Source organism: Bos taurus, chromosome 2 (genome assembly GCF_002263795.3).
Source record: "Bos taurus isolate L1 Dominette 01449 registration number 42190680 breed Hereford chromosome 2, ARS-UCD2.0, whole genome shotgun sequence".
In the NCBI taxonomy this organism is placed as follows: domain Eukaryota; kingdom Metazoa; phylum Chordata; class Mammalia; order Artiodactyla; family Bovidae; genus Bos; species Bos taurus.
The window spans coordinates 34,517,748-34,543,866 of NC_037329.1; the positions used below are offsets into that span (position 1 = coordinate 34,517,748).

The window sequence follows — 26,119 nt, forward strand, 5'->3', positions numbered from 1 at the left end:
CTTTTGTGCAGATATAAAAGTCTTCCAAGTCTTGGACTTGGTTGAGTCTTGTTCTCAATTCTTGGTAATACAGAAACCATTAAAAGAATTATTTAAGTGTCTTATAAGCTATAATACATTGCCATTAGCCTGCCTAGTCACTTTAATTCAAAGCAAATTTGAAAAGTATATTTTTCTTTCTTTTAGGGGGGCAGTATGTTATTTAAAAAGGAAAAATTGTGAGCTACTATATTCTACATTTATTTTCTGGTTTATACCAACTGTACCCTTAAAACACACACACACACATGAAGTCCTAAGATTTGGAAGAGAAAACTAAATCTAAATCCTGTTCTCTTATTTTGAGTCTCACATATGGTTTCACTTACGAAAATGAAAAAAATGCTTGTTGACAAACTCATTTCTACTAATTATTCTTCAACACGTTTTAAGCTTCAACAATTTTATAAGTTGGTAAAAATTAAGTTTGATAAAATAAGAAATTAGAGTTGGCATTAGTGTCCTGCCCCTTATTTATGTATAAGCTAAATATGTAATTCTGGCATTGAAACAATTCTTAACCAATTGCTAGTTAATTGCCTGTGAATATTTTAAACCTTGTCTAGGAATTCCTTATAATGACAGATTTTGATATACTGCTAAAATATATATATAAACATAGAAACCTAAGTACTCTAGCTTGCTATAAAACACTTGAATTAAGCATTATTCACAATAGTCAAGATTGGAAATAACCTAGATGTCTGTCAATGGATCAATGGATTAAGAAACTGTAGTATAAATATACAATAGAATATCATTCACCCTTAAAAAGGAAGGAAACGTTACTGCAACAACATGAATGAACCTGTAAGAAATGCTAATTGAAACAAGCCAGACACAGAAAGACAAATACTGTATGATTTATCTTCTATGTGGAAGCTAAGAGTCAAACTCAGAAGCAGAGAGTAGAATGATAGTTACCAATGACTAGGGAGAGAGGAAAAATGGGGAAATATTGGTTGAAGGGAACAAAGTTTCAGTTATGCAGGATAAATAAATTATGAAGTGCTAGTGTATAACACAGTGACTATGGTTAATAATATTGCATTAAATAATTGAAATTTGCTGGGAGAGTAGATCTTAATTGTTTTCACCAAGTAAAAAGGTTGCTTATGTGAGGTGCTATGTGTGTTAATTAGCTTGATTGTGGTAATCATTCACCTTGTATACATTCATCAAAACACATTTTATACCTAAAATACATAATTTTTATTTGTCAATTATACCTCAATAAAGCTAGAAAACAAAATAAACCAAGACATTTACATTAAATAGTAAATCTGCAATTTGAGACTGCTTTTCAAAATAATCATTAAATGTTTATTGGACACTTACTATGCATACAGCTATTTGGGGGAATCAAAGAAAGCTAAAGTTCTTGCCATTGCTGAGTTAGCAAGGTAAAAATTACAGTTCATGAGAAATGTAACAATTCAATTAAAAATTATCCAGTGACTAATACACAGAGTAAATATTACATGACCATTTTTACAAAACTAGTTATAATAGCCATTAGCACTGTTAATAAAATTAATAAAATGCTTTTGATGATCCTGATGGTTATGCTGAGCAAAAAATAGAATAACAATTAAGACAAATCATTATGGCCCTCAATGACTTAAAATTGTAAGTTTTTTTCATTATGTTGAATACCCTTTGGTGATAAGTGCTATTTCTGGCCAAGATTAGCAATTATTCATTGCAAACAGTGCTTTTACCTAATGAAAAATACTCTGAAAATTTCTGCCAGAATGTTAACACCTAGTGCAGAACTTAACAAAGAAAATAATAATAATAATAACCTCAGGATTAGATTTGCTTTGTTTGATTGCAAAATATTTTTCACTGTACTCTTCTTGATCCTAAAACTTCTAATATTGATCTAGGTAGATCAATTGTGCTATGAGTCTCTTAGAAATGTATGATTCAGGATTTGCTACTATATGGAATAAATATTATTATTTAACATTAAATTATTCAAGACTATAAAACACATAGAGTAAATTTTCATATTAAATAATTTAGAGATGAAATTATTGGGTAAGTGTATTGTAGGGGACACCAAGATGAGGGACAAAAGCAGGGAACTCTTAAAATATAATATCTTTATAGTTTATAAAAGGGGAATGTAAATGGAAGATGCATTGCTGAATGGATCAACCATGTCTAACTTCTGAACAACTGTAGCATTCTTTCTTGTTCAGCTCATCATTTCTTTTATTGGTCAACTTAAATGGCTCTCTGAAAGGGAGAAGTTTGATAAATCTTTTTTCTAAGGAAAAATACAACAGAATAAATGTTAACTATAACAGAAAAAAAATGAAAGTGAAGACATTTTAGAGCAAATGACTAGGGTAAGAAGAAAGGTAGTAAAATATAAGTCAAAGATAGAATTTTAAAAATTTTGATTCTGAAAAAAATACTTAATGAGGAAAAGTGAGAAAAATAGGCAACAGATCAAGTGCTCTTGTAAGAACTGTGTTTAGAGTTTTATAATCGTGCAACAAAAAAGGTTTGTGTGTATCACTAACTGGCTCACTCACTAAAATGTGTTTCTCATGAAATGAACTAGAGTTCATATAGTTTTATGCTGATGGTTATAATGGGATTTGAGCTTATACAGGTAGGTGAATTGGCAGAAGCTTTGGACTGTAATGTTTGTAACTGAGAAGAATGGAAAAGAAACGAGAATGATTCAGATTTTAATACTTATTAAAAGCAGAATCTTTGTATTTTTCAAGTTATGAGATTTGATTGACCAGAAGTAAAGGATGTAAATACAGATGGAAATAGGTGTGCACAAATATTACAAGAGATTAAGAAAAACAGTACTTTGGCCACCTCATGCGAAGAGCTGACTCACTGGAAAGACTCTGATGCTGGGAGGGATTGGGGGCAGGAGGAGAAGGGGACGACAGAGGATGAGATGGCTGGATGGCATCACCGACTCGATGGACGTGAGTCTGAGTGAACTCCGGGAGTTGGTAATGGACAGGGAGGCCTGGCATGCTGCAATTCATGGGGTCGCAAAGAGTCGGACACGACTGAGCAACTGAACTGAACTGAACTGAAGAAAAATAGAGACATTCAACTATGAAGGGGAAAAAAGATATCATTGTAAAAAGGAAAGACAGAAATATTTTTAAAGGTATAAGATTTAACTTTGATAGACAAAAAATATGTTGTGATTCTCTTTAACGGAAGGAAGATAAGGAGAAAATGGAAGTAAGAAAACTCTTTCTGAGGAAGGTGCCAGAATTTTAAGAAAAGTGACTTTGGTTTTCCCCAAAAGTTCAATATTTATACCAAAATATTAACAAACATCCCCTCCTCCTCAACATATTCTGAACAGCTGGAGCAGTATTATGGAGCGAAGTAAAAGCATTCTTTACACAGAAGGCTGACTTAGTTCTGTCATATGGTTTAATTTAGGTCAACATTGCTCTTATTTAATGTGCTTTCAGTTAATCTAGTCACATTATGCCATATAGGTGTGCTTTTGGAGTAATTCAGGACTACTAACTACTGGAAAAGCTTAATAATGAAAGAAAACCCCCAGTTAACTTATGCATATTTTAATGGATGAAATAAAACTATCACTTTTGTAATAGTATTTATTTAAAATAATTTACCTTAGTGGCAATAATTCATTCAAAATATCAAAAAAAGACCTTATAGTAATAAGATTCAAGACATGTTTCACTTACCGAAACAGTTAGGTTCTCCCAAATTATGTCAGAGGCAGAAATATTGGACTCCCTCCATTCCTTCAATGTATTATTACTAGGATTATGTGGCTCCACACAGTTACATCTGCAAAGACAGACCAGTGTCTTTTATGAAATAAGTATATTTTTGTGACCAGACTTAAAATAGATGTGTAAGTAGTCCTTCTTCCCCAGTCACAGCCTTCCTGCATTTGAGAGATAAGTAGTTAGGTCATCCTAAATATTCCAAAACACACTATTTTCAGACATATGATAGATATATTACTATCATATGTATTAAAGATATATATTAAATATATATTAAATGTATATTAAAAATATATATACATTTTTAATGTTTCCTGGAATGAGACGTCATTCCCTCTCTGTTCCAGTCAGAGGAAATTTTTTAAAGTATAGGTTAGAACACAAGGTTTTGGGGGCCTTTTAAATCAAGATGCTTTCTAAATCTTACAACAACCCTTTACCCCTAAATTATAAGTCAAGTGGGAAAAAATGATAAACATCCAAATGTATTTTTATAATTTATTAATATTGTAAAAACATATCATATATGTTTATATATATATATCATGTTCTAGAGATCACTTAGAATCATGCTATGTAATTTTAAATTAAAGCTAAGTTGAAGTAAGAACCCTGTGTATCTCAGAATATACTTTTCTTTGTGATGAGTGATAGTCTTATTAAAACTCAAACAATCAATATGCAAAAATTTTTTGAATAGCTACTCTATATGCAAGGTAACAAGATGAATGCTGAGGGTAAGAGCAAACCAGTAAGAAAAGAAAATCAATCCTCTGTCATCCGTATACTCATTGGAAGGACTGATGCCGAAGCTGAAGCTCCAATCCTTTGACTACCTGATGCAAAGAGCCGACTCATTAGAAAAGACCCTGATGCTGGTAAAGATTGAGGGCAGGAGGAGAAGAGGACAACAGAGGATGAGATGGTTGGATGGCATCTCTGACTCAATGGGCATGAGTTTGGGCAGACTGAAAGATAGTGGAGGACAAGGAAACCAGGCCTGCTGCAGGCCACGGGGTTGCAAAGAGTAGGACACAACTGAGTGACTGAACAACAGCTACATACGGGTGACATGATGAATGCTGAGGATAAGAGCGGAAAGAGTAGGAAAGATCTGGGCAATTGTTACTACTATGTCATAAACAACAGCTTTTGATATCACATTCTTCATAACTTTGTAAGTAAATGAGAACACACAAGCAAAGATTATCAACAAGTTAATGGTCTTAGATGTTAACTTCAATTTACAAATGGTTTGTTTAAAAAATTCATTGTCTATTATTTGCCCTTCAGAGAGCATTTTCTTCTAGAAGCATTTTATAAAAATCGTATTTGGGCTCCCAGGTTAACCCACATATACTACAAAACTTAAAAATAGGTTGGACTGCTATTTTAGTGATATTAATTAAACTGTAGAACTCAACTATTATTTCTATAGGAAAATATACTACAGTTTCTACTTGATAAATTCCTTTGCCTGAGCTACAGTCTCTCTTTCTACATCAGGAATTTTAGTCTGTTCTTTTTTATCACCACTCATTCATTTTTCAAAGCGTACTCAGTGTCTATTATTATATAAAATTCTACTTGACTTGAGCAATACAGACAGGCCTGCAGCTATTCTCACTAAGGATGGTTAGAGTATTCCCACCTGGGCTCACTTGGGACTGGAGCATTAAAGAAACAGAGGATTCCAATGAGAAGGCTGTTAATGAGGATTTTAAGGGGATGAGAGAAGAAGCATTAGCCCTTATGAGTAGCTGCGGTGGCCACTGTGCTATCAGAGGGAGGAGACAAAGCAAAAGGGAAACAAAGGTCTTTGAGAGGCAGTAATAGTCATTCATTAATGCAATTTGTTCAAATCTATAGGTTCCCAAGTCCCAGATTAGTTGTACATAATCACAGAACACAGGCCTTTGTATCAGAAAGCTCTGTGCTTCACTGGTTATGTGGCATGGGCAAGTTATTTAAGCACTCTAAACTTTGGTTTCCTCATAAAGTAAAATGAGGACTTGACATGCCTACCTAGTAGAGCTATTATGAAGAATATGTAACATGATATATACTAAATGGCATGTATACATTTATGCATTTTGTAATTGTTGCTCCTATCATCATCATGATTATCATCATTATTTTCTGGTTCATTTATTGGTTTTTCATAAGATGTAATAAAACTGTTAACTTTCAATTGATGTAATACAAAAAAGAACAATAGGCTTTTCTCTAACATGCTGATATTCTTTTTTCTTTTGCTTCCAATTCTTTAAAGAGAATTAAATTCTGACCAGCATTAAAATAGTTTCACTACTAAGAATCTATCAAAAGAAAGAAAATTCCCATTCAATTTTGACTCTGGGTCATTAGATCACTAGGCAAATATAGTAAAGATAATATATGAATAGAGAGAATAATTTCATTTTAAAAATAGCTTAAATTATTAAAATTACATTAAATCACTGATTATTTTCTAAAATTAAAAATCAGATTTGGCTTCTACCTTAAAAAAGAGGACTGAATACACGTTTATTTTGTTATGACCTATAATTCACTAAGCTAAGGAATAATATAAAAAGAGACACGAGGAGAAACATCAAAAAGAGAGATATGTAAACAAACGGAATATGAAAGTCATATGAAAATAGGATTTTTGAAAAAGCAGAACAGAAGGGCAATACTACTAATAATAGTACCTTTACATTTAATCCTTAAACTAGGTTGTCACATGAATATATCGAGACACAAGTGACATGGGGCCAAGTTTACACAGCTAGAAATTCCAGAGCCAGAATTTAAACCTAGGTAGTGCTCTCTTACTCACTCACTCATAAATATATGTATATATTTATATATAAACAGATATATGTAATTACATATAAAAACAAAATTTATAAATTTATATAGGATATATATATTTATATAGGATATATATATATATATTTATATAGGATATATATATATGTGTGTGTGTGTGTGTGTATATATATATTCTTCCAACTGCAGTAAAAGAGGGAGCTTGCCTGATGAGTAAAATATCAAAGAGGGTCTTGACTAAGAGAAGAGTTTATACTCAAAAAAGAAACAGAGTAAACAGATGGAGCCAAAAACATGAGAACTAGTTTAAAGTTTGACTACACAATAGTTGATACCAGAAATCCATCCCCAACTGCTACAGACTTACATACATACCACTCCAAGAATAGCCTCAGTCTTTTCTCTAAGCAATACCATCAACACTGTAAGGCAAAATTACTTTGGACCTAGAGGTCTCTATGGAGTGAAATCATCAAATCAAATATAAGGAAGAATGAAAAAAAATGTTTATTCTTTGCAGATTTTAGTTTTTTGTGCATGTGTCATTAATTAGAAAGCATAACTTGTAAGTAAACAAAGATATAGGATGGAGGAAAGAAGGCTTCCGACCTAAGAAAGCACTCTCAGAAGGACAAATATAGTACAGCCCAAGAGTAAATCACAGAGGCAGTGAATCACAAGACGGATGAATGCAAAGTTCCACTCTCTTTCCCCCATAGAAACCGCAATTTAACAAAATATGGACCAAAATACTGTAATGAGAATTCTAGAATCTAGTCAAGATGTTGCAGTACCAGAGTGCAAAGCTGTGAAAAGCCACATTCAAATGGATAAGAAGAGCAATTTCACTTTAATTGCCTCAGCCCCTTTTCTAAGCTGGCACAGCTCAGCAGTGGTAGAGAATAACCTGGCTCACACTTTTTACACTGAGGGTGAAGAGAAAAGTAGAGGCTGTATCTGACATTCCAGCTTTTCAGAGGGCTACTGAGGAACTGGTATCTGTCTTGCCTAATTCAGAGCACTGACAGAACCATTGTAGTCTGGATGCCTTGGTGCCACTGAGAACAAAGAAGAATGGGTAACTTGGCTTTCAGGGACGAGAATGGCTCAATGCAGTTAGGGGTAGGAGAACAATCTGAGGCTTCTCCCTCTGGAAGGAGTGAAAGGAGCATATGTCTGATGTTCAAGCTCTTTAGAAGAGTGCAGAAGGGGCTGGTATCTTTCTCACCTAATTCAGGCTGCTGATGGGGAGTCAGCATACAGCAGAAATCTGGAGGCCTCTGAGAACAAGGGACATCAAAGCAGCTTGCTACTGTAAAACTAGGACTTCCTAGGTGGCACAGCGGTGAAGAATCTGCCTGCCAATGCAGGACCTGCAGGAGATGCAGGTTCAATCCCTGAGTCAAGAAGATCCCCTGGAACAGAAAATGGCACTCCACTCCAGTATTCTTGCCTGGGAAATCCATGGACAGAGGGTCTGACAGGCTACAGTTCATGGGGTCATAAAGAACTAGACACAACTCAACACAAACACATATCGTAAAACCAGACAACTTGCAGTACCACAGAGTGACCCCAGGTAGAGCAAAACATTATGAGTCCCTGGAAAAAGAAATCAGCCAACTCTACCTAATTGAGAAATTGCACACACAGGCTCAAAGAATTTACATTTCTTCCCTCTAAGAAAAGGTTACAGAGACCCCCAGAATCTCTAGTCAAGCTGATTAGAAGTCTTCTGCAGAAAGGGCCAGTCTATAAAGGCTATGAGATGTGGTTTTTATTTCAAGTGTGCCAATCCTAAAACAAAGTTATGGGATACATGAAGAAACAGGGAAACATGGCCCATACAAAAGAATAAAATAAATCAAATTTATCTTAAAGAAATGGAGGCATATAAATTACCTGACAGGGAATTAAAATAGCCATTATAATGATACTCTATGAGGTCAAGACAATGCATAAACAAAATGAAAATATCAGCAAAAAATAAAATATTAAAAAGAACAAAACAGAAAATTTGGAGTTAAAGAATACAATAATTGAAGTAAAAAAATTCAGTAGGAGGATTTAACACTAGGTTCAATTAAACTGAAGAAAGAATCGGTGAACTTGAGGACAGGTCACTTGAAATTATCCAGTCATAAGACATAAGAAAAAAGAATGAAACAGAGTGAAGAAAGCCCGAGGAACACATGGGATATCATAAGCAAATCAATATATGCATCATGGGAGCCCTGGAAGAAGAAAGAGTATAAGTGACAGAAAGCTTATTTAAAGAAATAGTGCCCCCAAACTTCCCAAAACTAAGGAAGGAAATTATATCCATATTTAAGAAATCCAATGGATTCCAATGATAGTAAATCCAAAGAAATCCACACTAAGACACATTATAATCAAACTGTCAAGAGAAAACTACAGAGAAAATTCTAACAGCAACAAGAGAAAAGTGGATCACCATGTGCAAGAGAAGCCCCATAATACTATCAGTGCATTTTTCAGCAGGAACTCTACAGGCCAGAAGGCAGTGGGATGATGTATTCAAGGTGCTAAAAGGGAAAAACTGCCAACCAAGAGCACTATATGTGGCAAATAAAAAAAAATAGTGGTACTTGAAAAATGAAGGAAAAATAAAACCTTTCCATGTTTAAAAAAAAAACAAACAGCTGAGGGAGTTCATCATCACTATAACTGCCTACAAGAAATGCTAAAGGGATTCCATCAAGTTCGAACAAAGGGATGCTGAACAACAACACAAAGCAATGAAAGTATATAGCTTGCTAGTAAAGGTAAATGTACAGACAAACACAAAATACTGTAACAATGGTACATAAATCACTTTTTCTGGTATAGGGGTTGAAGGACAAAAGTATTTTTAAAAACTATTACTATAAAAATATGTTAATGGATACATAATTCAGAAGGATGTAATGTTTTGACATCAATAACACAGAAAGTATAGGGAAGAGGGAGTCAATGTGAAGAGTATTTGTATGCAATGGACATGGAACAACAGATTGGTTCCAAATAGGAAAAGGAGTACATCAAAGCTGTATATTGTCACCCTGCTTACTTAACTTCTATGCAGAGTACATCATGAGAAACGCTGGGCTGGAAGAAGCACAAGCTGGAATCAAGAGTGCCGGGAGAAATATCAATAACCTCAGATATGCAGATGATATCATCCTTATGGCAGAAAGTGAAGAGGAACTAAAAAGCCTCTTGATGAAAGTGAAAGTGAGAGTGAAAAAGTTGGCTTAAAGCTCAACATTCAGAAAACGAAGATCATGGCATCTGGTCCCATCATTTCATGGGAAATAGATGGGGAAACAGCAGAAACAGTGTCAGACTTTATTTTTTTGGGCTCCAAAATCACTGCAGATGGTGACTGCAGCCATGAAATTAAAAGACACTTGGAAGTCAAGGTATGACCAGCCTAGATAGCATACTGAAAAGCAGAGACATTACTTTGCCAACAAAGGTCTGTCTAGTCAAGGCTATGGTTTTTCTAGTGGTCACATATGGATATGAGAGTTGGACACTGAAGAAAGCTGAGTGCTGAAGAATTGATGCTTTTGAACTGTGGTGTTGGAGAAGACTCTTGAGGGTCCCTTGGACTGCCAGGAGATCCAACCAGTCCATTCTAAAGGAGATTGGTCCTGGGTGTTCTTTGGAAGGAATGATGCTAAAGCTGAAACTCCAGTACTTTGGCCACCTCATGCAAAGAGCTGACTCATTGGAAAAGACTCTGATGCTGGGAGGGATTGGGGGCAGGAGGAGAAGGGGACGACAGAGGATGAGATGGCTGGATGGCATCACCGACTCGATGGACGTGAGTTTGAGTGAACTCCGGGAGTTGGTGATGGACAGGGAGGCCTGACGTGCTACAGTTCATGGGGTTGCAAAGATTCAGACACGATTGAGTGACTGAACTGAACTGAGAATTAAGTTTTATCAGCTTAAAATAGATTGTTGTAAATATACGATGCTTTATGTAAGCCCCATGGTAACCACCAAGAAAGTACAATTTTGTGTAAAACATCCACAAAAGAAAATTTAAAAGGGATCAAAACATATCACTACCAAAAGAAATCAACAAAACACAAAGGAAGAAAAAAAGAGAGGAAAGAGGGTGAAGGATAAATATAAGACAGAAAACAACTAACAAAATGGCAATAGTAAGTTCTTCTCTATCAATAACTACTTAAATGTAAATGGATTTTACTCCCTAATCAGAAGATATAGAGTGGTTAAATGGATTAGAAAAAATCCAACTATATGCTATCTAGAAAAGATTTTTGATTTAGGAACACACATAGAGTGAAAGTTAAAGTATAGAAAAAAATATGCAAATAGTAACTGAAAGAGAGCAGGGGCCAGGGTGGGCCATAATCATATTAGACAAAATAGACTTTAAGTCAAAAACTGTCAACAGAGACAAGGAAGGACATGATAAATGATAAAAGGGTCAATTAATTGGGTAGATAAAACAATTAAAAAGATATATGTACCTTATAGCAGAGCACCAAAATATAGGAAAGAAACACTGACAGAATTGAAGGGAAAGATAGATAATAACAATAATATTAGGAGATTTCAATACCTCACTTTAAATAATGGATAGAATCCAGACAGAAGATGAATAAGGAAACATAGGATTTGTAAAATACTATAGACCAAATGAACCAAATATCATATACAGGGCATTTCATCCAACAGCAGCAGAATATACAGTCTTTTCAAGCACATACAAACCATTCTCCATAAGAGATCATATTTTAGGTCACAACCCAGTCTTAACAAATTTGAGAAGACTGAAATCAAAGTAAGTGTACTTTCAAAGCACAGTGCAATGAAACTAGAAATCAAAAATAGAAGGAAACTAAAAAATTCAAAAATATATGGAAAGTAAGCAATGCATTCTTGAACAACCAATAAGCCAAAGAAGATATCAAAAGAGAAATTAGAAAGTATCTTAAGACAAATGAAAACAAACAAACAAAAATACTAAAACTTATAGGATGCAGCAAAAGCCGCACAAAAAGGGAAGTTTATAGCAACAATTGCCTATATTAAAAAGATGAAAATTCTCAAATAAACAACCTAACTTTAAAACAGAAGAGACTAAAATAATAAAAACAAATGAATCCCCAAGTTAGCAGAAGGAAGGAAATAATAATCATCAGAACAAAAATAAAACAAAAAATAAACAAAAAAAATGAAATAGAAAATAGAAAAACAATAGTAGAGATCAATGAAAATGCATTATTTGTTTTTTTTCCAAAAAAATCAACAAAATTGACAAACTTTTAGCTAGATTAAGAAAAACATTAAGAAGACTCAAAATTATTAGAGATGAGATATTACAACTAATGCCACAGAAATTAAAAAGATTATAAGAGATTACTATGAGAAATTCCAAGCCAACAATTTGGATAGCCTGGAAGCAATGAATAAATTCCTAGAAACATGCAATCTACCAAGACTGAATCATGAAGAAATAGAAATTCTGAACAGACCTATAACTAGCAAGGAGACTGAATGGGTAATCAAAAACCTCCCAACAAAGAAAAGCCCATGACCAGATGGTTTCACTGGCGAATTCTACCATACATTTAAAGAACTGGTGCCAATCCTTCTCAAGCTCTTCCAGAAACTGAAGAGGAGGGAACACTTCCAAACTCATTTTATGAAGCCAGAATTACCCTGATACCAAAGAAAAAGACATCAAAAGAAAACTAAAAAACAATATCCTTAATGAATATAGATGCAAAAATCTTCAACAAAATATTAGCAAACTAAATTCAACAACACATTAAAAGGATCATACATCATAACCAAGTAGGATTTATCCCTAGAACACAAGAATGGTTCACCAAACAAATATTAATCGTTGTATTACACCACATTAATGGAACAAAGGATAAAATCATATGATCAACTCAATAGATACATAAAAAGCATCTGATAAATTCAACATCCTTTCATGATAAAAGTATTTATCAAACTAGGAGTAGAAGACGGCTGAGTGCCGAAGAATTGATATCTTTTGAACTGTGGTGTTGGAGAAGACTCTTGAGAGTCCCTTGGACTGCAAGGAGATCCAACCAGTCCATTCTAAAGGAGATCAGCCCTGGGATTTCTTTGGAAGGAATGATGCTAAAACTGAAACTCCAGTACTTTGGCTACCTCATGCGAAGAGTTGACTCATTGGAAAAGACTCTGATGCTGGGAGGGATTGGGGGCAAGAGGAGAAGGGGATGACAGAGGATGAGATGGCTGGATGGCATCACTGACTAACATGAGTCTGAGTGAACTCCAGGAATTGGTGATGGACAGGGAGGCCTGGCGCGCTGTAATTCATGGGGTCGCAAAGAGTTGGACACGACTGAGCGACTGATCTGATCTGATCTGATCTGAGAAGGACATTATCTCAACATAGTAAAATCCAGTATGACAAGCCCACAGCTAACATAGTAAACAATGGGGAAAAACCAGAAGTTTTTTCTCTTAGATAAAGAACAAAACAAGGATGCCCATTCCTGCCATTTCAAGTCAAAACAGTACTGAAGGTCCTAGTTAAAGCGATTCAGTTAAGGGGAAAAAAAAGCATCCAAATTGGAAAGGAAGAAGGAAAAGTATCTCTACTTGCAAATTATATAATACAAAGAAAACTCTAAAGATCACACGCACACTCACACACACACACACACACTGTAAGAATAAATGAATTCAGCAAAGTTGCAGGATCAAAAGCAACATTAAAACATTAAAAAACTCAGTAGAGTTTCTATAAACTAGCAATGAATAATCTAAAAAGGGAATTAAGAAAACAAACCCATTTACAATAGCATCAATAAGAATAAAATACTTAGAAATAAATTTAACCAAAAATGTGAAAGACTTGTACACCTAAAACTACAAAGCACGGCTGAAAGAAATTAAAGAGGACGCAGACAACTGAAAAGAAAGAAATGTGTTCATGAACTGGAAGATTTGATCTACAAATCAGTGCAATCGCTACCAAAATATCAATGACATTTTTTATAGAAATAGAAAAATTAATCCTGAAATTCATATAAAACCATGAAAGATTCTGAACAGTCAAAACAATCTTGAGCAAAAAGAACAAAACTGGAAGTCTCACACTTCCTAATTTCAAAATATATAGCAAAGCTAGAGTAATTAAAAAAAAAAAAACAAAACAGCATGGTACTGGAACAAAGACAGATACATAGACCAATAGAACAGAACAGAGAGCTCAGAAATAAACCTTCACCCATGCAGTCAAAGATCTTCGACAAGAAAGGCAAAACTACGCAATGTGGAAATGTTGAAGTCTCTTCAACAAATAATGCTGGGAAAATTGGATATCCACAAGCAAAAGAATAAAATTGGACCTTTTATCATACACAGAAATCTATTCAAAATGAATAAAAGACTTAAACATTAGACCTGAAACTAAAAATTTTCTAGAAGAAAATGGGGGAATGCTTTATTACATTGGCCTTAACAATGATTTCTTGGATATAACACCAAAACACAGTTAATAGAAGCAAAAAAAATAAACAATCGGACTACATTAAACTAAAAAGCTTTTACATAGCCAGGGAAACAATAAGCAGAGTGAGAAAGCAACCTATGGAATGGGAGGAAATACCTGCAAACTATATCTGGTAAGATAGCAATAAATATATGTTTAATAGTGCAGCCATTATGAAAAACACTATATAGTTTCCTCCAAAAAATAAAAAGAGGGCTACGGGATCCAGAAATCTCATTTTTAGATCCAAAGAGACTCGGATCTTGAAGACATGGTGTATTCCCGTATTCATTGCAGCATTGTTCAAAATAGCCAAGAAGTGGAAACCATCTAAATATCCATCAACAAATGAACTTTTTTAAAAGTGTAATTATATATACAGTGGAATATTATTCAGCCATTAAAAAAAAAGGAAATTCTCTCATATGCAGCAACATGGATGAACATTGAGGATATCGTGCAAAGTGAAATAGCCAGCCACAGAAGGGCAAATGCTACATAATTCCACTTACATTAAGTATTTAAAGTAGTAAAACTTATAGAAATAGAAAGTAGAATTGTGGTTTCCAAAGATGGGAAGAGAGAAATAAGGAGTTGCTTCAATGGGTATAGAACTTTAGTTACGCACCATGAAAAGTTCTAGAGATCTGCCGTGCAACATCTGCTGTTCTATAGACTTATACTTTTAATAAGCAGTTAACAGGGTAGAATTAGTGAATTCTTGGGAAAGCTTGAGGACATTCAAGCGTGGAAGGCTGGAGAAAGAGCAGTTAGCAATACAAGGGGAAAAAAAAAAAAGCTTTACAAGAAAAACATGTTCCAAGGAGGAAGAAAACTGAAATATATATAATGATTTTGAGCAGCTCATGAAATGTTGAAAGGAAATTCATTTTATCATGATGTTATGAACATTGTTGGGTTTTTATTCTTCACTATACATATTTTCAGTTATTTTCTTAGGACTTGCTGAAGGGATTACCACATACATTCAGTTATTAGGCTCCATTAACTGCTGGGTCATTACTCTATTGTTTTGTTTGTTGTTGTTTTTTTTTTTTATCAAGATTTTTAAAAAATTAATTTATTTGTTTTAATTGGAGGCTAAGAAAGCTAGGGCATAAAACACTCTGGTGACATGATGCAATTAAACTCTAGCTTCTTTGCAACTGAGGTTATTGTTTGAGTTTTTTCTGACCCCAAGAGGACTTTCCTTAGCTGTCTCTTTCCCTGGTTCTCTCTGGTATAGTAACTGCCCTGTTGTTTAGTCTGTCTCTCATAAGGCTACCTACCTTCTCTTAACTGCTTCTTAACAAAACTTCCAATATTTTAAAAATTTAGTTAAAATTTTATTTTATATGAGAGTAGAGTCGATTTACAGTGTTGTGTTAGTTTTAGGTGTACAGCAAAGTGATTCACTTATAAATATACATATATCCATTCCTTTTCAGATTCTCTTCCCATATGGGTTATTATAGAATACTGTACTGAGTACAGTTCACTATGTGATACAGTAGGTTTTTGTTGATTATGTTATACACAGTAGTGTCTATGAGTTGATTCCAAACTCCTAATTTATCTCTCTCAACTTTCCTCATTGGTATCCCTAAGTTTGTTTTCAAAGTCTGTGAGCCAGTTTCTTCTTTGGAAATGTTCATTTTTTTTTTTAGATTCGATATAAAAAGTGATTTATGACCTTAAAACAATTCTATTATTGCTTCCTAAAATGATTTTTTACCAGTACAGTTGTTTCACCAGTGTGAGGGTCCTTAGAGTTCCTTATGAAACCATTCTGAAAGAACATTGTTGTCTGAATGCCAAAGGAGTCACAATACTAGAGCCATAGAAAAGAAAATGTAACCTAAACACACTACTTGACTAGAGTGAGAAATATTTATATCAATATAACTATGTAAAGGTTTAAAAAAAAAAAAAAAAAAACATTTTAGAACTGATCTTTACACAAATTCAGTGTAATTTAGTTGCTCAGTCATCTCAACTCTTTGTGACCCCATGGACTGCAGCACGCCAAGCTTCCCTGTCCATCACCAACTCACAGAACTTGCTGAAACTCATGTCCATCGAGTCGGTGATGCCATCCAACCACTCATCCTCTGTCGTCCCCTTCTGCTCCCGCCTTCAGTCATTCCCAGCATCAGGGTCTTTTCCAAGGAGTCAGCTCTTTGATCAGGTGGCCAAAGTACTGGAGCTTCAACTTCAGCATAGTCCTTCCAATGAATATTTAGGACTGATTTCCTTTAGGATGGAGTGGTTGGATCTCCTTGCAGTCCAAGGGACTCACAAGAGTCTTCTCCAACACCACAGTTCAAAAGCATCAATTCTTCAATGCTCAGATTTCTTTATGGTCCAACTCTCACATCCATACATGACTATTGGAAAAATCATAGCTTTGACAAGATGGACCTTTGTTGGTAAAGTAATGTCTCTGCTTTTTAATATGCTATCTAAGTTCGTCATAGCTTTTCTTCCAAGGAGCAAGCGTCTTTTAATCTCATGGCTGCAGTCACCATCTGCAGTGATTTTGGAGCCCAAGAAAATAAAGTATGTCACTGTTTCCACTGTTTCCCCATCTATTTGCCATGAAGTGATGGGACCAGATGCCATGATCTTAGCTTTTTGAATGCTGAGTTTTAAGCCAACTTTTCATTCTCCTCTTTCACTTTCATCAAGAGGTTCTTCACTTCCTTTGCTTTCTGCCATAAGGGTGGTGTCAACTTCATATCTGAGATTATTGATATTTCTCCCGGCAACCTTGATTCCAGCTTGTGCTTCATCCAGCCTGGCATTTCTCATGATGTACTCTGCATATAAGTTAAATAAGCAGGGTGACAATATACAGCCTTGATGTACTTCTTTTGCAATTTGGAACCAGTCCATTGTTCCATGTCCAGTTCTGATTGGTGCTTCATGACCTGCATACAGATTTCTCAGGAGGCAGGTAAGGTGGTCTGGTACTCCCATCTGTTTAAGAATTTTCCACAGTTTGTTTTGATCCACACAGTCAAAGGCTTTGGCATAGTCAGTAAAGCAGAATAGATGTTTTTCTGGAACAATCTTGTTTTTTCAATGATCCAATGGATGTTGGCAATTTGATCTCTAGTTCCTCTGCCTTTTCTAAATACAGCTTGAACATCTGGAAGTTCTCGGTTCAGTTACTGCTGAAGCCTCACTTGAAGAATTTTGACCTTTTATTTGCTAGCATGTGAGATTAGGCAAATTACTTAACACTTAACTTTGGTTACAGAATAAAGGACCACTACAATAGAATAAGAAGTAGGGAGATAGGAGGAGGAACAGAGAACTGGAAGGAAAGATAGGTTTGTTTCTCTCTTCTTACAAGTGTAAAAAATTAATAAACAGCAACCTCAATTAAATAGCCTTGGGAGACCAGATAGGGGAGCCTCACAGCAGACCCCAATAATAAGAAGAAACATTTCCCCTTCTTCTCTGGCAAGAGCTCATCCAATTCAGCCAATGAAATGGCATGGACTGTTTGGTCACTATGGCCCTCCCAACTTCGTTTCCCCCTTTAGAAGAGCTCTCCTTTCCATTTTTGCAGGGAGCTTACATGTTGCAATGGTTGCAGATCCCAAATTGAAATTCTTTGCAAGTCCTGAATAAATTCTTTATTTTGCTAGAGAAATAACTGGTAGTCTATTTGTTGTAGGTCAACAATTTAATGGCCCTTAAGAGGATCCCCAGAAATCCCCCAAGAGCTCTGAAGCTGGTGAGCCAACAGGTGTGGTACCAACATTGAACCTATTGCTTCTCACTGCTTTTCTCACCAACCCTGGAGTTTGAGGGTGGGTCTTTCTCCTGGATCTGAGCTTCCATCTACTTTGCATTTTGAAGCTCTCCAGGTTTTACTCAGTATCTATTTTAAGGTTTCTTCCTTTCTGGTTAAGGCCTTGTTCTGTATGTGAGTATTCATTTGGCACTTTGGTCTGATTTTTGAAATCAGACTGTTCCAGCTGGAACTGGCTAGCTTTCGGCCCATTCCTTTTGGAACATGGGATGTTTCACTGGAGTTGTGCCGATTCAGCCTTTGGCCCCATTCCATTTTGAATAGGGGCTGTTATATTGGAACTGTGCGGAGCAGCTTTTGGCCTGGCTCCTCTGGGACCAGACTGTTCCCTTAGAACTGCTGGTATTAGGCCTGCAGGCTACTTGCACTGTTTACGCTATCTGAGCTATTTGAGTTGTTTGAGCTGCTTGAAAATTATTCTCTTTACTCTAGAGAAAACCCTCCAAGATTTGGGATCCCAGTTATCTAAATATTTTGAGGGTACCCCTCTTACAGGGACTCCAGCCAATTTTTATTTGAAAACCACCATTCTTCTTTAGGCACATTTCTAACTAAATGCACTGACCCAATCAAAGACAATGTATAGTATCTATGGCCATTATGAGAAAATTTTGAAGTCTCCTTAACTTTTCTTAAGGCTGAATTGGACAACCACAGCTCTAAAATTTGCAAAACTGAATGGAATTCATATTTCAATCAGTCATTTGAGGCTTCCAAATGTTATCAGGAGCTTAAAATTACCACACCACATAATAAGATTTGAAGATTTACTGAGGCAAACAAAGATAAAATGGCTTCCTAAGCCTCATGATCTTCTTCCTTATCTCAAGCCTCACCTCTTGTACTATCTTCCTCCTTTCCTGCTGTGCTATGTACAGCTCCTCTACTTTGTGGCTCAGATGGAAGGAATCTGCCAGCAATGCAGGAGACCTGGGTTCCATCCCTGGGTGGGAATGATCCCCTGAGGAAGGGAATGGCCACTCAACTCCAGTATTCTTGCCTGGAGAATTCCATAATTATAAGAGCCTGGTGGGCTACAGGCCATGGAGTTGCAAAGAGCTGGACATGACTGAGTGACTAACACACAATCTATGTACACTTAGTTCCTCCATATTAGTTCTCTCAATGAAGTTTCCTTTTTCTCTGAAACAACACACTCCCCCTTTCCTCTGAACTTGTCCCTTAAAATTAAACATTCTAAGGATCCAGAGGCTAAATGCTTAATTTCTTCTACTCCCTGGATTAAAGCAGAACTGCCAGCCATAGCCAAAGATTTTCCTAAAATAAATGAAGATTCTCACAGATTTGCTCAGGGATTTAATACTCAGTCAAATTTATCAACTAGGTTTCTCTGAATAATATCAACTAGTTCATATCCTTGTCATGATGACCAGACTCAGCATTAGATGAAAAATGCCAGCTGGGAAAATCCTGAAAGGTCTCTAGAATTACAAACAGAGAGGAGCCCACTAACATTATATGATCGTGCTAAGTTGCTTCAGTCGTGCCTGACTTTGTGTGACCCTACGGACTGTAGCCTGCTAGTCTCCTCTGTCCATGGGATTCTTGAGGCAAAAATACTGGAGTGGATTGCCATGGTCTCCTCCAGGGTATCTTCCCAATCTAGGGATCAAAGTCCCATCTCTCATGTCTCCTAAATTGGCAGGTGGATTCTTAACCACTAGTGCCATCTCAGAAGCCCCTGGGCTTGAAACTTGGATTTTCTAAATTTCATGCCCATCATTTAAAAGTGATGGTGTTGGACTTTTAAGTACATGGTTAACTATTTTCTTGTTAACTCTTTGCCTGAGATAGTTGAACCTCAATTTCCTTCTAAGGCTCTAAATGATACAGTGATAATCAAGATAGATACAGTCCCTGTCTTATAGAGCTTGGGGTTGGGTGATAATAAAAGCTGACATTATTTTTATAGGCCCAGTACTATGCTAAAATGCATCATATGCACTATTTCATTTACTCACACAATCCTACCAACCTAGGGATTGAACCCGCATCTCTTATGTCTCCTGCACTGGCAGGCAAGTTATTTACCACGAGTGCCACCTGAAAAGCCAGTTATATGATCAGGCTCAGGCAATTGCTAGGTGTCTTCATAGGGCAGTTCCTAGGGCTTTTCCAAAGCTTATTAATTGAAACAAAATTCGGTCCTATACACAAAATCCTAATAACTCTGTTCATTACAATTACAATCGATTTCAGATTATTTTTAAAGAAAATTCTGGTCTTCCTTCAGATGTTCATTTCACCAAGGTAGCTTTTAATTCTGTATTTATTAGTGGGATGATCCTGGATCTTTCCCTTCTAGTATGAAGGAACAGGATGGAATAGGAAACTGTGTTTACTCTAGATTTAATCTGGCAAACCAGCTCTTTCATGGTCTAGATGAGTAACCTAAAAAGAAGACTGCTAAAATTCTTAATCTTCAACTCCAGCAAATTAAATCCCCTAAATGAAGCCAAAACCCTCCCAGTTTCTGCTAGTATTGCAAAGAGAATATTGGAAAGTAGATTGTTACAAATTTACCTTCAGCCCTCTAACCAGCCTTTCCAATGTCCACTCAATTCTCAATTATGTGACTCTGAGGGACTACAGGGGCTCTCCCCAATCTTCTTCCTAACTGATTTAAAGAAACCTTTCTTCAGACTGAGGATGACACTCTCCCAGTCCTAACTGACAAGAGAACCACACTCCGGGTCCTCAATCCGACTACAACAAAGCAGCCTCTGCCTTGGTGTACTAACAGTCCAAATAGTGGGCATCTCTAGTGAACCTCAAGAGGTTCCTGTCTCTGAAGCTATTTCCTTTTGTTTAAGCTCTTTGAGACATACACACCCTTTCTTCTTAGTTCTTCCGCCTCTAAGCATTTGCTAGGCTGAGACTTATAGAACTATCATGCCAGAATTTCTTTCTCCCAAAAAGAGTAAATAATTCTAGAACTTCACAGTAGTTGTCTAGGAAGCCAAGAAGATGATTTAAATGGCTCTTTGACATTTTTTACTTGTTCTCTCTCTGATGGTGCTAGAGCCGAATTCAGGAAACACTGATCATTTCTCCCTATTGAATCAGCTACCATCCTCCTCATGGAGAAAATCTCCAACTAATATTGGCAAAATTCATAGCACAACTCCCATCAAGATTCAAATACATCCTTCAAAAGTTCTTCCTGGAATTAGTCAATAGCCTATAATTAGAGAAATCCTTCAAGTTATAAAGCCCATAAAGAAATGTGAGTGCCAAAGAATTGATGCTTTTGAATTTTGGTGCTGGAGAAGACTCTTGAAAGTCCCTTGGACAGCAAGGAGATCAAACAAGTCAATCCTAAAGGAAATCAGTCCTGAATATTCATTGGAAGGACTGATGCTGAAGCTGAAGCTCCAATGTTTTGTCTACCTAATGAGAAGAACTGACTCAATGGAAAAAACCCTGATGTTGGGAAAGGCAGGAGAAGAAGGGGACGACAGAGGATGAGATGTTTGGATGGCATCAACTCAATGGACATGAGCTTGAGCAAACTCAGGGAGATGACGAAGGACAGGGAAGCCTGGTATATTGCAGTCTATGGGGCTGCAGAGTCGGACATGACTGGGTGACTGAACAACAACAATAAAAGCTTACAAGGCTCAAGACTGCATTATCCCTTGTCTTGTCAGTTAGTTCCTATGATACTCCTAATTTTAGTGGGATGGGGCACAGTGGGTGTTGAGAGAGTTTATTCCTTAAGTAAGAACCAAGCTTTATTCATTTACCAAAAAAAAAAAAAAGCTGGGGCAAGGGAAAAGACAAGTTTTACAGAAAATTTTAACAGTAATTCCCTTTGGTAAAAAGCATGGAAGTTTGTCTAGGACGTCCAAGCAATAAACAATATTATTATCCCTTGACACCCTGTTGCCTCTAACCCTCATATGCTTCTAACATCCATTCCCCTTGGAAATAAATTCTTTACTCTAGTTGAGTGATGTGGTGCATTCTTTAGTATTCCAGTTGATGAAGCTAGCCAATATCTTTTTGCCTTTACTTGGAAAGAAAAACAATTCACCTGGACAGTAATGCCTCAGAGTATTACTGACAGTCCTTTTTATTTCTCACAAATTCTGAAGGCTGATCTGGTTGACATAAAGTTCCCAGGGGTTCTACTTTGTTGTAATATATGGATAACTTGCTTCTTTGCTCTCTGTCTCAAGCCTTCTCAGCATCCATTTGCTAAAGCTTTTAGCTTAAAGGGACATTAGATTTCCAAGGAAAAACTGCAGTTTTCCCAAACCCAAGTTTGATATTTGGGGCATCTAATATCAGAACAAGAGTTACACCTAAATTTGGATAGGCTTCATGGTGTCTAAGTTTCCCCAAACCCAAAACTAAGCACCAACTGCAAGGTTTTTCTAGCTGGTTATTGGTGAAATTGGATTTCTATTTCTCTCCTATGGCCAAAAGTCTGTATTTTTTGATAAATAACCATCCTGACTCAATTTTATGGAAGAATAAGATGATACAATATTCTAATACTTAAAGGAGAGTTTGATAAACCCACTTGCCCTCAGGCATCCCTATTCTCAGATTTCCTTTGTGTTATGTGAAAAGGAAGGGAATGCCTTTAGGGTACTCAACTAAACATGGGGACCACCATCAATGTGCTGGGTGCTTTAGCAAGTAATTAGATCCTGTGGCAAGAGGACAAACCCTGCTGTCTTAGAGCCATTACTAACACTGCCCTTTTGGTTAAGGCCATGAAAAAAATGTTGTGGGATCCCTTTGACAATTTTTGTACCTCAAGCAATGTAAGCCCTCCTGAATTCTCAATCCACTCAACATTTCTCAATTGGCTTCCCCGTCTCCTATGAAGTCTGTTTGTTAACTCCTCCTCTTTTATGTTGTAATAACCTTAACCCTGATACTCTTTTCTCCTCTGTCATTGATGAAGTCTCTCACAACTGCTTAATGCTGATGAATCACCTTCCTACTACTCATGATAATCTACAGGAAATTCATTTTGGCAATGCTGACTTCTCACTGATGGCTCTTATTTTAAAGGTAAAAATGGCATATATTAAGATGGCTATGCTATTGCAACTAACTGCCTTTAATATTTTTGAGGGAGCGTCTTTTCCTCTGAGTACTTTGGTCCCAAAGGCTGAATTATACACTCTTACACAGGGTTGTACTTTAACCAAGGGCAAAACTGTCAATATTTAGACCGACAACAGATATGCTTTCAGAGTAACTTTTGAAAGCAATAGCAATAGTATGCTTTCATGATTTTTTAATATTATGAAACAATATGGCTTCTTTACTTCCATTGGAAATAAAGTTTAACGTGGCCCCTATGATTAAGAATTAATGGATGCATTACTTTTATTTGCCACTTTATGAAAAGTAGATAAAGTATTAGTCACTCAGTCATATCTGACTCTTTGTGACTTCATGAACTATAGCTGTCAGGCTCCTCTGTCCATAGAATTCTCCAGGCAAGAATATTGAAGTTGGTAGCCATTCCCTTCTCTAGGGGATCTTCCTGACCCAGAGACTGAACCCGGGTCTCCTGCATTGCAGGCAGACTCTTTATCGTCTGAGTCACCAGGGGAGCCATCTGCCACCTTAGCTATCTATTATCAATATGCTGGGTCATTCTAAACTTGACTCTCTGAAAGCTAAGGGAAATTGCCTTGCTTACATTTTCACAAGGAATGCTGCCCTTAACGGAACTAACAGCAGAGAAACCTTTCCATGGTCCAAAGGGATATTTCTCCAAATGACAACTTAGAAAAACTGGCTAGAGAAGCCCAACAATTGACCTTGAAAAGGAAAGGCAAGATTAGAAATTCAAGAATTGTCGGTTTGATAAAAAGAGAAAGCTCTGGTTTGCACTAAATAACAATCCAGCCCTACTGGAGACTCTCAAATTCCCACTCCTCACCGCTGTAAATGCATTAAATCTCTGGTCTACTGACAAAATGATAGCCTTCATGAATTAATATTGGTAGGGAAACTTTAACAATGCCACAAAAAGTGCCTACTTTACTTGTTGGCTTGTCTGAAACACAACCCAGGGAAGCCTGTTTGTACTGTTCCTGGGCCATTTTAAACCACCTAATTGACCATTTGAGGTCTGGCAAATGGAGTGATACAATTTCCTCTGTCTCACGAATATAAGTATGTTTTAGTCATGGTCTGTATGTTTTCACACTGGACTGAAGCTTTCTCTTGCAGACAAGCCACTGCCTCTTCTGAGGTTAAAGTTCTTTTGGAAAAGAGTATCCTCATCTAGGGAACTCCTCTTGAACTTCATAGTGATCTCATTTTACTAGTCAGGTACTTCAACAAGTCTGAACTGTTTGGCTTGTCTTACAACATTTTTACTGTGCATACCACCTCAGTTCTCTCGTTTAGCTGAATCCATGAATGGCATTGTGTGTGTGTGCTAAGTCACTTCAGTCGTATCCGCCTCTTTGCAACGCTATGGACTATAGCCTGCCAGGCTCCTCTGTCCATGGGGATCTTCCCCATCCAGGAATTGAACTCACCTGTCTTATATCTCCTGCATTGGCAGGCAGGTTCTTTACCACTAGCGCCACTTGAGAAGCCCATTAATAGCATTATTAAGACTCAGTTGGCAAATTTTGTAAAATTCCTCCAAATATATTGGCCAAAAGCATTGCTATTGGTCTTTTTAAATCTCAGATTCACCTATTTTAGAATTCATAAATTCTCCCTCTTTGAGACAGTCTCTGGATGCCCAATTCACTTGGCTCCTTGCCTCTTTTGAGCCATAACCGATGAAAGGCTGCTGCTGCTGCTGCTAAGTCGCTTCAGTCGTGTCCAACTCTATGCGACCCCATAGACAGCAGCCCACCAGGCTCCTCCATCCCTGGGATTCTCCAGGCAAGAATACTGGAGTGGGTTGCCATTTCCTTCTCCAACACATTAATGCATGCTGAGTCGCTTCAGTCGTGTCCAAATCTGTATGGACAGCAGCCCACCAGGCTCCTCTGTCCACGGGATTCTCTAGGCAAGAATACTGGAGTGGGTGGCCATTTCCTTCTCCAAACCGATGAAAGGAGATATTCCAATATTTCAAAGGCCTGATTACTTCTATTAAAAATGCAAAATATTTCAGTGGAGCAATCTTTTCATAGCTCACTCTCAGAAGACAAAGACCTTGAGCATCAGACCTTGAAATCTGAAGTTTTGTCATTGGAAAAAACACATCCAGAAGGACTCTCTTCAACCTTTCTGGAAAGGTTCCTATTAGGTTTTGCTAACTGAGGCTTGTGCTACCAAACTCCAGGGAACACTCTTGAGTTCACATGACACACCTAAAAAGCAACAAATCCTAACTGGATTTTTCCAGAATTGAAGCAGATGACATCTGATGAGACATCTTTTCCAAGTTATACAAACCAGGCCCATTGGATATCTGTCACCACACCTTTGATGATGTCATATGTTCAGATGGTCTTCAATGTCTATGATTTTGATAACATGGACTTAGATAAAAAGTATCCAAGAGTTCTTCCTAGATCTCCTTGTTACTCAAATGTGACATAAATAGGTTTCAAATTTGCGCATTTTCTTTCTAACCTGGGACACTATACTCAGGTAAGGTCCTTCCTTGTATTGAAGGACAAAAAACTGGTGAAACCAGAACACCTCTTTTTTTAACAAATTTATTTATTTTAATTGGGGGATAATTGCTTTAAAATATTGTGTTGGCTTCTGCCACATATCAACATGAAGCAGCCATATGTAAAAATATGTCCCACACCTCTTGAACCTCCCTTCCACTTCCCACCTTCCCACCCTCTAGGTTGTCACAGAGTATGGGTTTGAGCTCCCTGCATCATACAGGAAATTTCCACTGGCTATCTACTCTACACACGGTAATTCACGTTTCCATGCTATTCTCTCAATCCGTCCCACCCTCTCCTCCCCCACTGTGTCCACAAGTCTGTTTTCTATGTCTGTGTCTCCACCGCTGCCCTGCAAATGGGTTCACCAGGACCATCTTTCTAGATTTCATATATATGTGCTGATATATGATATTTGTTTTTCACTTTCTCATTTACTTCACTCTGTATAATAGGCTCTAGGTTCATCTACCTCATTAAAACTGACTCAAATGCATTCCTT

The 26,119-nt window shown here is 36.7% G+C and overlaps 1 protein-coding gene across 8 annotated transcripts in view; it reads right to left on the minus strand.

The window, feature by feature from the left end:
• The window catches only part of SLC4A10 (solute carrier family 4 member 10), a 343,111-nt gene that overhangs the window by 44,353 nt on the left and 272,639 nt on the right, over positions 1 to 26,119 (minus strand). For all 8 annotated transcript variants that reach the window (XM_025001558.2, XM_059874452.1, XM_025001569.2 and 5 more), the window contains 1 exon segment: positions 3,750 to 3,855. In XM_025001558.2, coding sequence (XP_024857326.1) covers positions 3,750 to 3,855 — 106 coding nt within the window.